This window comes from Plectrocnemia conspersa, unplaced genomic scaffold, assembly GCF_051122295.1.
Source record: "Plectrocnemia conspersa isolate PC_06_02 unplaced genomic scaffold, ASM5112229v1 ptg000006l, whole genome shotgun sequence".
NCBI classification, from domain to species: Eukaryota; Metazoa; Arthropoda; class Insecta; order Trichoptera; family Polycentropodidae; genus Plectrocnemia; species Plectrocnemia conspersa.
In genome coordinates this window covers 3347365-3361293 of record NW_028277170.1, presented here as the reverse complement: position 1 = coordinate 3361293, position 13929 = coordinate 3347365, and the positions used below count along the sequence as shown (strand labels likewise).

The 13929-nt window shown below is 28.1% G+C and overlaps 1 protein-coding gene across 2 annotated transcripts in view; it reads left to right on the top strand.

The window, feature by feature from the left end:
• The window catches only part of sowah (ankyrin repeat domain family member sosondowah), a 260833-nt gene that overhangs the window by 43943 nt on the left and 202961 nt on the right, over positions 1-13929 (top strand). For both annotated transcript variants that reach the window (XM_088187790.1, XM_088187791.1), the window contains exon 3: positions 10811-10846. In XM_088187790.1, coding sequence (XP_088043916.1) covers positions 10811-10846 — 36 coding nt within the window. The remainder of the gene's footprint in view (positions 1-10810; positions 10847-13929) is intronic.

Sequence of the window (13929 nt, the reverse complement as noted above, 5' to 3'; positions counted from 1 at the left end):
TGATCCTATTCTTTTCCAGTTTCAAGCATATTAAAATATGCTTAAACAAATAAATAGCTCAACAGTGTCATATACGCATATCATAAATAAATCAAGATGTGCTCACATGATAGGCAGTGATCATTTGATAAAGAAATACAGTGTACTCTTGATTATTCAAGTACTGATTAGTACATAAATAAAAAAATATGCGACTGTTTTGACGTATGAAACACACTGTGTGGTTTATCATACTTTTGTGTGAGATATTTTAAGATTAATTTAAAATCAAATTGGTTCCTGAAGTGCGAGATAAAAAATAAATGAAGCGTGCTTCTCTTCTCAACACTGAGGAGAATGATGGTTTGATCAATTTCTGAGAAAAATGACGACAATGGATGCTGTACATGTTGTGTTCCATTGTGAAGAAAATTTCTTCCTAAAAAAAGAACTAAAAAAAGTCGTTTTTTAATAAAATAAAAATCATTTTCAAAAATTTTTTAAATGAATCAAAATATAATTTTCTTTGAAATATATATTATTTACATTTTTTAAATGACTTTGATTTAAAAATTCCTGACAGCTAAATTTTCACATTGTCTGCATTTTTTTCGCTTAGGAACTGTTGCAATGATCGAAATAAACAATAGTCTGAAGGAGCAATGTCTGGAGAATAAGGTGGATGAGATAACATATCGATTTTATCGAAAGTCAATTTCGACACATGGGAACGCGTATTGTCATGTTGTAGAACTCTTCGACTTCTATTAACTTTTGCATGCCTTTCCATATAATCACTTTTTTTGCTCAAGCTTAAGAGTTTCGTAATGCACTATCACCACACACACAAAAAAAAATTTACTGTGAGCATTATTATATTTCCCAAAAAAAATATTAAGACGATAATAGTTACTATATTTTCATTCAATATTTTCAAAGAAAATATTGATGCAAAATTCGAAAGCATGTATCAGCCAGCATTCAACAATATTACAGCATAAACTTTAGCATTTAGTTCGAGTTTAAATGAATAGACATTATTTTTTGGTCTTTTTTATTACCAATTAATAAAAAAAAAAATGACAATACCGGTAATACCACTATAGTTTGTTTTTTCTTTCGATAATACCGGTTTTGAAAATCGCGATATTATTGCAATCCCTATACAGAACATCTTTGGGGCATACTTAAGAAAAAAATTGCATAATTCAACGAGCAAAAAATATTGAAGTGATCGATAAAGTATGCCACGACGAACTAGACCACGAACTCGTTGAATCGTTGATTAATTTCATACCGTGTTTTAGCAATATTGCAACAAAATAACAATAATTTCAGTAATTACTGTTAATTGTTAATTTTTTAAAGACTGTTTTATTATTAATTTATTAATTTTTATATGATATATATTTTAATTAAAATAGTTTAGAAAAATAAATATGATGATTACGAAGCTGATTTTTTGCATGCTACTTTATTTAACTATGAATATTTTTATTGGATGTGTACTTTAAAGGCATCAATCTAAAATTGGTTTAGTGTAATGGATGAAAAGAAAAGTTTTTTAAGTAAATTAAATTTATTTGATTATCTCTTTCGAGTCGATCAGTGAATGTTGAACGTTTCGCGAGATCTTACATTTCCCTTCGACAGTCGACAAGTACCCGACAGAGCCAAGGATTCCATGGCCTTGTTGAGGCCGCGCATTTGATTTTTTTATCCTTATCCCAAGAACCGATACTACGTTTTCCTTCCACGGATGGATACATACGCAATAAATCGAGACACTCGCTCAGCATAAGGCTCTCGGTCGTTCATTATTGTTTCGTCACATTTCTCGAAAGACATCGCCTTAATAACATTATTAACGGTCGCATCCGTCGCATAAATATACCGCGTGATGTCCGATTTGGTCTTTTTCTGTTTGTTTTGTATGCGTCTAACTGTTGGGGTACCCCGTGGTCTCGGACATGCCGAATGCGAGTCTCGTGCCCTCTTCTCGAATTATGATGATATCCCAAAAATATTAAAGCCTAGCATGTGTTCCCCGTATCGAAATTGATTCATGACTAAGCCCGAGATATTTGCATATATACATATATATATACACATGCCTAGGATGCTTGTTGACCGATCCAAGCAGGAATTCTCAAGCTGTTGGACAGTTAGAGATGTACTGGTTCACTCAGATTTTCATTACTAATAGTTGATATTAGTATAATATCTAACTTATAAATAATAGTTACATATAAATGTTTTAATATTCATAATCATAATCAGTAAAATGCAAAAATGTCGCAAAACAATAAATTTAGCCGGTTTTTTAAGATAAAATAAAAGCAATGGTTACTTATAGAAAAAAATGTACTCTTTGCTTATTATTTTATAAAAATAAAAAATCAATATTTTTTAATGTGTTTTCTTTAAACTAAAGTCATATATTTTTTTATTGTAACTCTCAAATATGCTGTATAAATATGATCTGAAGCTGGTTAAAATTTAAGTATTTACTAAATTTATTGCTATAATGAAAAATCTAATATTGAAATATCTTTCAGTGTATTACAGAATACAATATAAATTTTAAAAATGTAATAAAATATAAGTTAGCATATTCGATACAAAATTGTGTTACTTATTTTTTAATCTTATTATGTAATTTATACTAATTGAATAGATTATCTTAAAAATGATAACTTAACCTCATAAACACACAAATTATACGAATATGTTTTAATACGAACATGTCAATCATTTTGTGGTAAAAAAAGTTCCAGCGAAATTTGTTTATCCACGTGACATTCATAAACATAGCAAAGGACGGAATAGCGTAGTCCGTAACGTATCAGACTAATAACTCTGAGGTTGCAGGTTCAATTGAATTTTATTTATAAAAATGTGCTATTATTAATCAGAAACTGGCCCCAACTGCTGTGACATCTATTGATTATATATTAATATAGATATCACAGATTTCCAGACTTTCAGTGGTGGTTAATACTTACTTGTAGGTATTCATTATATCTGATTGACTTATTCAGTCAGTACAGATTTACCCCGTTGTAGCGCATTGGACTGACACTGTCAGGTTACAACGGAAGATTTAATAAAAAATAAAATTAAAATAATGGGTTTTCACGATTTTTTGAGATATAACACATTTATTGGAGTGCCCCTTTATTATGTTATGTTTTTTTCTAAGTATTTTTTTATTTTCAAAAATATTTTTTTTTCCTAATTATAAATAAATGTTTATTATATAACTTAATCACTTTATTTTCTAACCTTGTTTATATTTTTTTTCAAATTGTGAAATAATAAATTAAATGTTTTTTTCACTATAATAAAATGCTTAAAATAAGTACATTGTTATTAAACTTTTTATCTGAATTTATTAATAACTCTCAAAGGTCATGTATATGAAATTATATTTATTATACATATGTTATTTTATTTGTTTTTTTAATAGTGAAAAAAAATCTTTTTTCTAATATATATAAAATACTAAGGTAAAACCTGAGTAGATTTTTACTTAAATTTTCATTAGAACTTAATTAATAACTTTCAAATATCTAAATTTAAATATAAAAATCGTTATATACTATATATATTTAACTAAATATGCGTTTTTTTAATTTATTAAAATATATTACTTAGAATCGAAATAGAAATTTAAAGCAGTCCTTATTTTTTAACAATGTGCGTTATTTGATAATATATTTCGCATTTTAGTTCAACTTCAAGTCTTCAACATTTTTAAATGGAGTCTTGTGTAGCAAATCGTTTTTATTGTATATGTGATACAGATGAAAATCAATACTAATTAACATAAGTTTTTTTAAATCTTATAATATACAATAAAAATATTAGTTTCCTTTAATTAAACGTATATGCAATAAATAATTTAATACAGCAATTCCTAATTTTTTGTTATAAAAAATGATGCCAGAAAAATGCTAGATTTACTAAAATTAGGCTGAAAATGACGGCAAAAATAATAAGGCTTATTTGTGGATTATATTTTTAAAACATTGCTTGTTGTAAATATGCAACATCATGCAGAACGCGAACAAAGAATATTAAAGTTAAAAATATACAAAAAATATTTACAAGTCGAAATTCTTAAAATAATTTTTCTTATTATTAAAACATAAGACCACACCACATTTTTCACACATTGTTTGTGAAATTCCATTGCATTTCGGAATTTTGCATCTGTTCCTCTTGGTCAATATGGGCCAGTGTCAACAACTGCATGTTTTGTTTATTTTATGCAACTATTACAAAAAATAGAAATCAAAAATAAATAAACAATAATAGACTAATATTTTTGGAGTATATAAATTAATTTTATTTCGTTTTATATTCACTAGCACCAATGAAAACAAATATTGAAATTCATAAAAATGTGACACATTTGCATCTAACGAATTTTTTTTAAATGGCATTATCACGCGAAATGATTTGAAGACGCAATGGCTCGGCGTTTGTTACACACATGTAACATTGTGCAATAGAGTTCCTTTATTAAACGTAGACTGAGTTATAAGCGCTTAAATAAATTGTTGCAGATTTGCAACACCATGCATTTAAGGGTTAAATACAAGCATTAAGTGACGCTTATTTCGTTGTTTTATTATAATTTTGAATATCACAGTTATATTTGATATTCATCTGTTTTTAAGTAGTGTTTGTTATTTTTTGTCTGCGAGTGAAATATACAATCTACAATCGTGCTATAACATTTTTGGTAATTTATATTTAACAGCAAATATGTTTTATTTGCAGTTTATTTTTTTCTCAGTTTAAATTTGTTGTTTAAATATAATACAGTGCCTTAAGAATTTAATAATATTTTTAAAATGAGTTTATATACATACGTGACAAGTATTGGTTAATTCATATGTATGGTTATAACATTTAACCGACATCCAAATAAAAAAATCATTAAGTGAACAATGGTGCAACGATCTTTCGCTCGGCTAACGCCATATCCGAATTCGGTTTTATGTCTCCTCAATAAAACCGGTATACCGTTGTACCGGTCCTGGATGACGACATGTACCTGTATGTATTGTTCACGAAAAAAACCCAAATCAACAGTTATAAATAAAAACGAAATTGATTTATTGTATTATATCTGAACATTAAATTTAAAAGCCCATTTTCGTAAATTTTATTAAAAAATTGTACACGTATAATAAAATATTGTATATTTTATGTAACGGAGAAATACTTTGTTTATTGTATATATAAGTACAGTTTAATTAAAATTAAAGTTTAAATATAGTCATATATTTGCGATTTATACTAGCGACATTATATAGTACTTATTATACAATATTTGTAGATATTCATATTACATATTAGAAACCATATTAAAAAAACGTAAAAATGAGGTTAAACTAATCAACATTGCTTTGCTCAGCAACTTAACGATTGTTTTATATTATTTTAAAATCTTTCATTAGTCTGCATTAGAGGTTCGCGCAAGTGTTAATTTAAATTTATCTTCAGAATTAATATAACAACTACGTAACAATAGTTGTACAGTAATTTTACTGTCGGTAGTTATTCACACCTTTTTCAAAGTTCATTGCTAAATTCCTAATTATATGACTTTTGAAATATTAAAGCACAAACAATAGATACTCGTCAAATATTTCGAACTAAAGTTTTTGTTGTTCCACGAATCAGTTAAATGATGTTTACGAACGCTGTAAATTAAAATTTTATGCTTATTGCATTTACAAAGTACGGGGCAAATGTTCGATTTGAAAATTTGAAAGCCTCGTAAAATTTTCATGTGATGCTTATAACGGATTCGTTTCTAAAGCGAACGCGCGTAATACTTTGTAATCGTATTATACAATTTTTATGAGATAATGAATGCTCTCTCTTGTGAATGTTTGCAAATCGTACTTTCTAGGATGTATCATATATTAAATATAAAGCAAATAACGTTTCAAATGTTCTACAATCATTTAATATTAATTTATAACAGTGTGACACGAAATAATTACTTACACTACTTTCATATTTATGGGCTCAATTAAGTAGTGAGATACTATTAGGTAATCCCGGAATTAATGTCGTTTTTATTAAAACTCAAACTTATTTTTTTTTTCAATTATTTAATATTTTTTTAATACAAAGTAATTTCTAGTGTTATCTACGACTCTTTGCCATCTTGTTACTAGATCTAAAATTCCTTATTCATAAAAGGCTTTTGGTTTAGATTCGAAGAACTCCGAAAGACCCGATTTCAGTTTTTGTCGAATTGTCGAATTTTTTGTTCCCTAATTGCGTTTCTAAAAAGCGAAATAAGTGAAAGTTGCTCGGTACCAAGTCCAGAGAATAGGGTGGATGCAATAAAACATCCCATCTAAGGTCCTGGATTTTTTTACGGGTAATATCGGCAACATACGGCTGGGCGTTATCATGTTGAAGAATGACATTACTTTTATTTACAAGAGCAGGTCTAATTTTTTGTAACGTCGTATTTAATTTGTCCATCTGTTCACAATAGAGGGCTGCAGTACCAGTTTGCCCTTGTTTTAAAACATTATAATAAATTACACCTTTCGAATCCCACCACACACACAATAATGCTTTCCGAGGATGTAGTCCTGGTTTTGGTGTTGGAATTGGGGTTTGACCTCGATTTAACCATTGTTTCTATTTTTTTATATCATGATAAAGAACCCATTTTTCGTCTCTGGTGATAAAGTCATGGAGAAACGGGGTAAAATGTTGCTTTTCTTGCAGTATTTTGCATGTGTTGAGGCGTTGAGCTTTGTTGCGTCGGTGAGCGCGTGAAGAACCGAGATACCTTATTTTTTAACTTTTCGCAGTTTCTCAAGATAACGATGGGTGTTCGACCGTGATGTGCCGACTTTCTTCGATAATTCATCAATGGTCATAATCGGATTTGCTTCGATTTCCGCCTTTAGAGCTGGACTATCCACTAGACTGGGCCGTCCACTTCGAAGCTCGTCCTTCAAATCGAGATTGCCCGTTGGAAATTTTTTGAACCCACTTTGGCACTTTCTTTTGTCCAGTATATCATCGTAAATGTCATAAATGCATTCTGTTGCTTCTGTCGCAGTTTTTTTTGAATGAAACGAAAACAGCATACAGTTTCTTAAATGTGTTTCCGAAGGACACGTCTCTGCCATTGTTTGTAAATGGGGTAGAAAAGTTTTTTTTTGTTTAAAAGAAAGGCAAAGGATCACAGAGAAGAAAAAAATTACAACGCACGTCTTCACTGCTCATCGGACCCAAAAATACTAAGCCAAAGTTGCCTATTAAAAAAACGACATTAATTCCGGGATTACCTAATAGTATGTAAATCAGTGATATATCAGTGTTTTATCAATATTTTATTTTAATTCTCTATCACGATAATTATCCGTGAGATTAGAAAAGTTTGGGAAAACATAATCTTTGATGCTTGATTATAATTATAATTATATATAACTAACACTTATCTCTTGGATATAAAGGAATTAAAAAACACTAGAGTTCATATGTGATTCGAACCCTGATCTTTTAAATATTAGACACCGACTCAGTATTGGTATTTGATAAAAATCACTGAAGAGTGATGAAAATCTTTCGGTTTCGATAAAGTTTCTTCGAAAGTTAAGTAACTTTGATTTTTGAACGGTCTTGTTATGTTTTTTTTATATGAGCTATGGCAATTTCCACTTCTAGTATTTTTTTATTTAACCAATAATGTCAAGGGCTTTTTCAAAATTATTATATAGTACAACGTTTACTTGTACTTTTAATTAATTGATTTGCTCACTGTTTTGATGAAAGGCAGAAGGTTAGGGACCGTTAAATAGGTGGTATGAAATCCATGTTGTTGGACGAACAAAAGCTCATTGAAACCCAACTATGGATAACTGTTTCAAATAATTTAACAGGAGCTGATAACCATGCAACTGATCTATTATTTTTAATGTGAAAATTATCGTCCTTTTTATGAATTTAATTCAATAGTGTAATACAGCGTTTCCCAACCTTTTTTGTCTCGCGTACCACTTGGTAGTACATCACGCTTAATTGTACCACTTCGTAAAAATGATTGTATTTCGAGAAATTTGTTATTCTATTTGCATTATAAATTTTATAGGGTGACTATATATCCCAGAAATCAATTAATTTAAGTTTATAAAAATACCAAAGGTTTTATTTTTTCTGATAAAAATAAGACATTTGAACTTTACATATCACAATGTTTTTTTTTTTTAAATAAAAGGTGCCGAAGCTCATTTTTTGTCGAAATTCAAAACCATGACATTTAAAGAAGTATTTTTTTAACAACTAATTTTTATTAAAAAAAAAACACATAGAATTAAATTAAATTACTTGTATAAAAAAATGTATTGCGCCGCAGGCAATTTTTTCCCAAAAACTACCGATATTAATAGAAAATATATTTATACAAAATTATTTAAACACGGTAAACGTAAAAATTATTCTGATGAAAACGAGACAATTTACAATTTCATTTTTACAAATTTACAGCAGCGCCACAAGCTAAATTGTTGTTTTAAATATAATAATATTATTGAAATTGTATTTAAAAATATTTTTATTACCAAAATTTTCTATTTATTATCGAAAATAATAGTTATGAAAGTGTTGCTTATGATTATAATACATTATTATCAAGATATAAGTTTAATTTTTAAACAAATTTTACGAAAATATAAGCACAATTTTATAAGCAAAATAAATTTAATGAGATCCTTGTGCTTGTTTCGAAGAACATAATTTTTGGAAATTTTTGTTCAAATAATTTGAGATATACCCTTAAATCTACACCTGCGTCCAATTTGTTTCGATACTTATTTTTTTTTAAAATACATGAAGAAAAAATTTTTTCTACTAATTCTGTACTAGTGAACGTAATAAAAATTTTAGAGCTTTTTCAGAAAGTTCTTCATATTCTTTATCGATGCTTAACCAAAAATTAATTAGATTGTTTCGTTCGAATTTAACTTGTATAGTCTTGTCACTTGATAAATCTATTAAATTTTCTTTATTTTTTATTAATAACGATGAAGCTTTTTCTAAATTTTCTGCAAATAAGGGGTTTGAAATTTAATTATTATCTTTATTTTCGGGTTTTGGAAAATACTCCATGAAAGACGATTTTAATCCTGTTAAATGAAATATTATATGTTATCGTAAATCTTGAGACAAGCTAACCTTATTTTTAACCAAAAAAGTATATAGAGTTTCGAATACTTCCGGTTGATTGTTTTCGATACACTGTTTTCAAAAATCTAATTTCTTAATCGTACTTTTAATTTTATCGTTACAATAAAGATCGTCATTGAGTTTTTCTGAAAAATTACATTTAGGAAAAATACAATAGTTTAAATGATATTTTTATGACTGATTTTTTTTACTTTTTATGTCCGCCATTACTCATTATTTTTTGAGTACCACCGGTGGTACGCGTACCACAGGTTGGGAACCGCTGGTGTAATAGATACATAGACTAATAATGCATTATTAAAAATAATGACGTGTTGCGATTTATATTGCAATATACAAATTTTTATAATATATGTACATTGGGTATACATCACCGGAGTGCGTGAATTATTTTTACATAGGTTCAGCACTTTTTATGCATAGTAATTTTGTGCATTTTGTAATTGCAACCTCTTAAAAATGAATAATTGACTAAATCCATTTTTGGTGAATTTTTTCTCTATATATAAAACAATCGATTGTTTATTACTATACATAGCTACTTCTTATTTATGTTATATGAATCTACATATTTGTATACAATGTGTGGCGTTGACTGGCGCTCTTCTGGGAATTCGATCGAAACGTACTGTAGTACTAGATCTAATCTACGACCGCTTTATAATTGAAATAATAACAAGAATACAAATTTGTTCCCGTAAATCTGTTTGTTATTCTTATCTTAACAACGCACTTACTTTATACGCATACGCGCATACGAGGAAAACTCGTTAACGCGTTTTCGAACATTTCGCGCGTTTCCATTATTTAATTGTATAATAAATATGCATGAATATATTCCCCCATTAGATTTACTATTGTTTGCTTAATTTGTATTTTTTGCTTTGAATAATATGTTCTATGATTTTATCTAATATTTTTTATTAGTCAAACTTAATTAAAATTTAAATTACGAGACGTTTTCTATATATCCTTATATAATATTTCTCTTTATCATATAACTTGTTTCTTATTTAATGTCATTATAATACATTATAGACATTAAATAAAATATTTTTTTAATTCATTAAAAATTAATTAATTGAAATTTATTACACATATTTTATTCACTATGTATATTATTACAACTGAAAAAGTTTCACATTAATAACAAATTAAATTTTTTAATTAAAAATTTAAACTATGATTACTTCATTATATATTATTTAAATTAGTAATTTTTATTATATATTTAATAATAATTAAAGATGAACTATTAAATCATATTACTTAAGATATTATATCATATAAATTGATTATTTAGACCTGTTTAAACTATATATATAAACACGTAAAAGACTGAGTAGGTGTATAAATAAATAAAAACATAACTAATCATTGAACTTTTATTTTAAATATTTGAGAAATACCTCTCGAAAAATGTAATGCTTGTCAATAAAATAAACTCACTTTACTGTCATTTTCGTTTTCAATATTGAAACATAATCCGATTTTATCACTGCAGGAGACTCGTGCGCGATTAAATCTAATTAAATTTTATTACTAGAGATTTTTTTATATAACTTATATTTTAATATTTGTTTTTTTATGTCTACAGGGGGGCGAAGAAGACGACAAGACTTCCGTGGTGTCGGTAAGTACTTTTGATACGCTTAATTAAAATTATTTTCTTAACGATATATGTACGATATACATAGTATAATAATCAGATAGTTCTCAAATCTTTTTTTTATATATTATCTCAGTGTATGATTAATAGGCGGACTGTGTGTATAATATATTTTTTGTCGTGCCATCATTAGCATTTCTCGTTTCTGTTTCCGTCACATAGGACATATTTAACCGACAGGTGTGTAGAGCAAAATTCTTGGAAGGATGCTATTTTTGATCCTGTTGTGTAAAATGTGGACTAATAGTCGATAAACAAATGTTAAATATGTTGTAAATATTTTTTAGCTTTTAAATAATTTGTTTTCTATCTATTGATACCGGAAACAATCAATTGTATAATTCAATAAACGGTAGTAAAATATTTAATATATTTACTCACTACTAAATATTAAATTTTGCTATTTGCATTTATTAAAACTGTAGCTTAAAGTCTCATTACTTTTTATTTAAATCAACTGCTCGTATATGTTAAAATTATTTTAGATACAGTAGAGAGAAAAAAACGTGTCAGTTTAATAATTCTAAATAATTTAATATATATTACACTTTAATTTATTTCCTAACCAATTGATCATTAGCTTTCGTGGTAAAAATATTTTTAAATCAAAATGATTTACAAATTGGTATTATTGTGTATTCCGCAATTAGGCTATTGACAAGACAATTTTATCAATCATCAGTACAAAAACTTTTTAAAAGAAATGGCAAAGTCGATGCAATTAATTTGGTTAAAAGTAAAAATAACTACCCTTTAAATCGAGTGATACTAATATCGAGTTTTAAAGCTGAAGGGGTGTTACTTTGCAGCTAAACTAAACGCCGAAAAGCTGGTAACAGTGTATTAAGTTTAATCGTACAATTTAATTGATTTGAGATGTCTCTTATAAATTACAAAAATGCAGAAATTGGTTGGCTAATTTCATCGCTTGTTTATTTGAACAACACCTTGAATGAATGAAAATTGCTAGATAAACACATTCTAAAGGTCGTTAACCCTTTGGACGCGCTAATCAAAAATAATACTGAATTGGTTTTTTTTAATACTGTGTTTAAATGTTTTGATTTTTTCATTTTTATTTATTTAAAATGATATTTTATGTTTATTCAAAAAAAAAGTGTTTCTTGAAAAGCTTTTTTTTTTACTGATTTTTGCGTAAATCAATTATGCGACTTTAGTCGATTTCTGCGTTCAAAGAGTTAATGCAAAGACGTATATTGAAAAGGTGGTTTTTATTTAGGTAGACGCATTGTCTATTGCATACTTTGAGCATAAAAATATAGTTTTTTTGGTCAGTTACGTTACGCATTTTTTATATATAATAGTTACGTCTTTGTCCAAATGAGTTGCTATTTTATTTTCTTGCGTTCGAAAGTGTCGCTAGCTCCCCAAACAGCGAATGTTTTATATGTATAAAGCCGCCATAAATATTACTTGTGAATATTTGCGAAACTTTGCTACAGAAATATATATATACACGGCTCTGTGGTTTAAAGAAGGTGGTGTATGCAGTCGAATACCTGCTAAAAACCGTTTCACGCAGGAAATGGGTCAATAGACACAAAAGCTTGACTGTTTTCAACTCACTGATAAGTGTAAAGTAAATCCAAATGAGTCAGATAAAATCCAGCGAAAAATAGCTCCAATGAACTGTGAGAAATCCATGGAGCTTAATGCTTTTGGTGTGTTTCATATATTCCGGATTGGAAGGTATTAACTAAATATACAGTGGATTGTAATATTTGATTCATCCCTTAAAAGTAAAAACACGTTAAACTGCAACTTCCAAGTATTCAGTAATGTTTTTTTATATCAATTAGATCAATGCAGTAAATTGAAATAAGAAATAAATTAAAATAATATCTAGTCAACATATTTCAGAATATAAAAAATCTTGACGATTTCTTTTTTAACTAACTTCATTGTTTTTTACTTCTATCGCGTCCATTAAGATTAGTGATTATTATATAATTATAATACCAAACGATCACAACAGATTAGATTTTCTTAGATTTTTCTAATAATAAAAATAAAATTTATTATGACACGACATATATTGATTGTGTACTGAAACTATTGCTAAAAAGAAATAAAAGTCACTGATTTACAGATTTTGTTTTCAATCTTGTGTCACACTACTTGTTAGTGTTGATTCTGTTTACCATGTTGCAACACATTGAGATGTGGCTTGTCACGTTGAAACGAAAGATTGACAATAAATAAATACAATTTAATAAGTATATTTATGCTCTTAATAATAAATATTTACTACAATTCTCAACATTGTACTACAAAAAAAGGTTCGTTCTCGTCTCCCGTATTTAACCAAAAGGCGCCAAAAAACTAAGATTCTCGTCCTGCGCATACAAATTGTTAATGATGCAAATGCCTGATTCATAAATATTTTTCTTTAGCTTAAGGAAAGACCGAGACTTTTTGGTAAATGCTTGTTTTTTTAAATATCACTACAAAAATAAATCTGCAGCCCTAAGATAAAGAGAACGCCCTAAACTAATGCATGTCATGTTTCAACGGAATATTATCATGAAATTAATAATTTTCTAGTACGTAGTAATTGTTGTATATTAGGGTAATGTAATGACTCGCTTATTTCTTCTTCTTCTGGTGTCAAGTCCAATTCCAGACTTACCAAATATCCTCCTGATCCTTGACTGCACGAAACACTTCTTCGACTGTTATATCTTCAAAACATCGTTTGATCCATTTTTTTATCTTTATTCTTGACCAGTTGGACCACAAGAATTTGTCCCCTCTCGGCGGGCCTGCATACATCCAATCTTCTTTGGCTTATTCAATTTTTTTTAATTATGGCGTAAAGATACAATAGGGCAATGAGGGTATTTTATTGCGTGCCCCGTATATCATTCGGCTCCCTGTGATACGCTCGCGGTCCATATGTTCCCTACTCCTATGTCAGTCTGTATACTTTTTAATTATGCAAATGCGCTCGAGGCCGGGCTAAATTTACCAATTTACATGATTAAAAGATCGTATCTGAGGAAATATATATTTTCTTGTTTGATCTA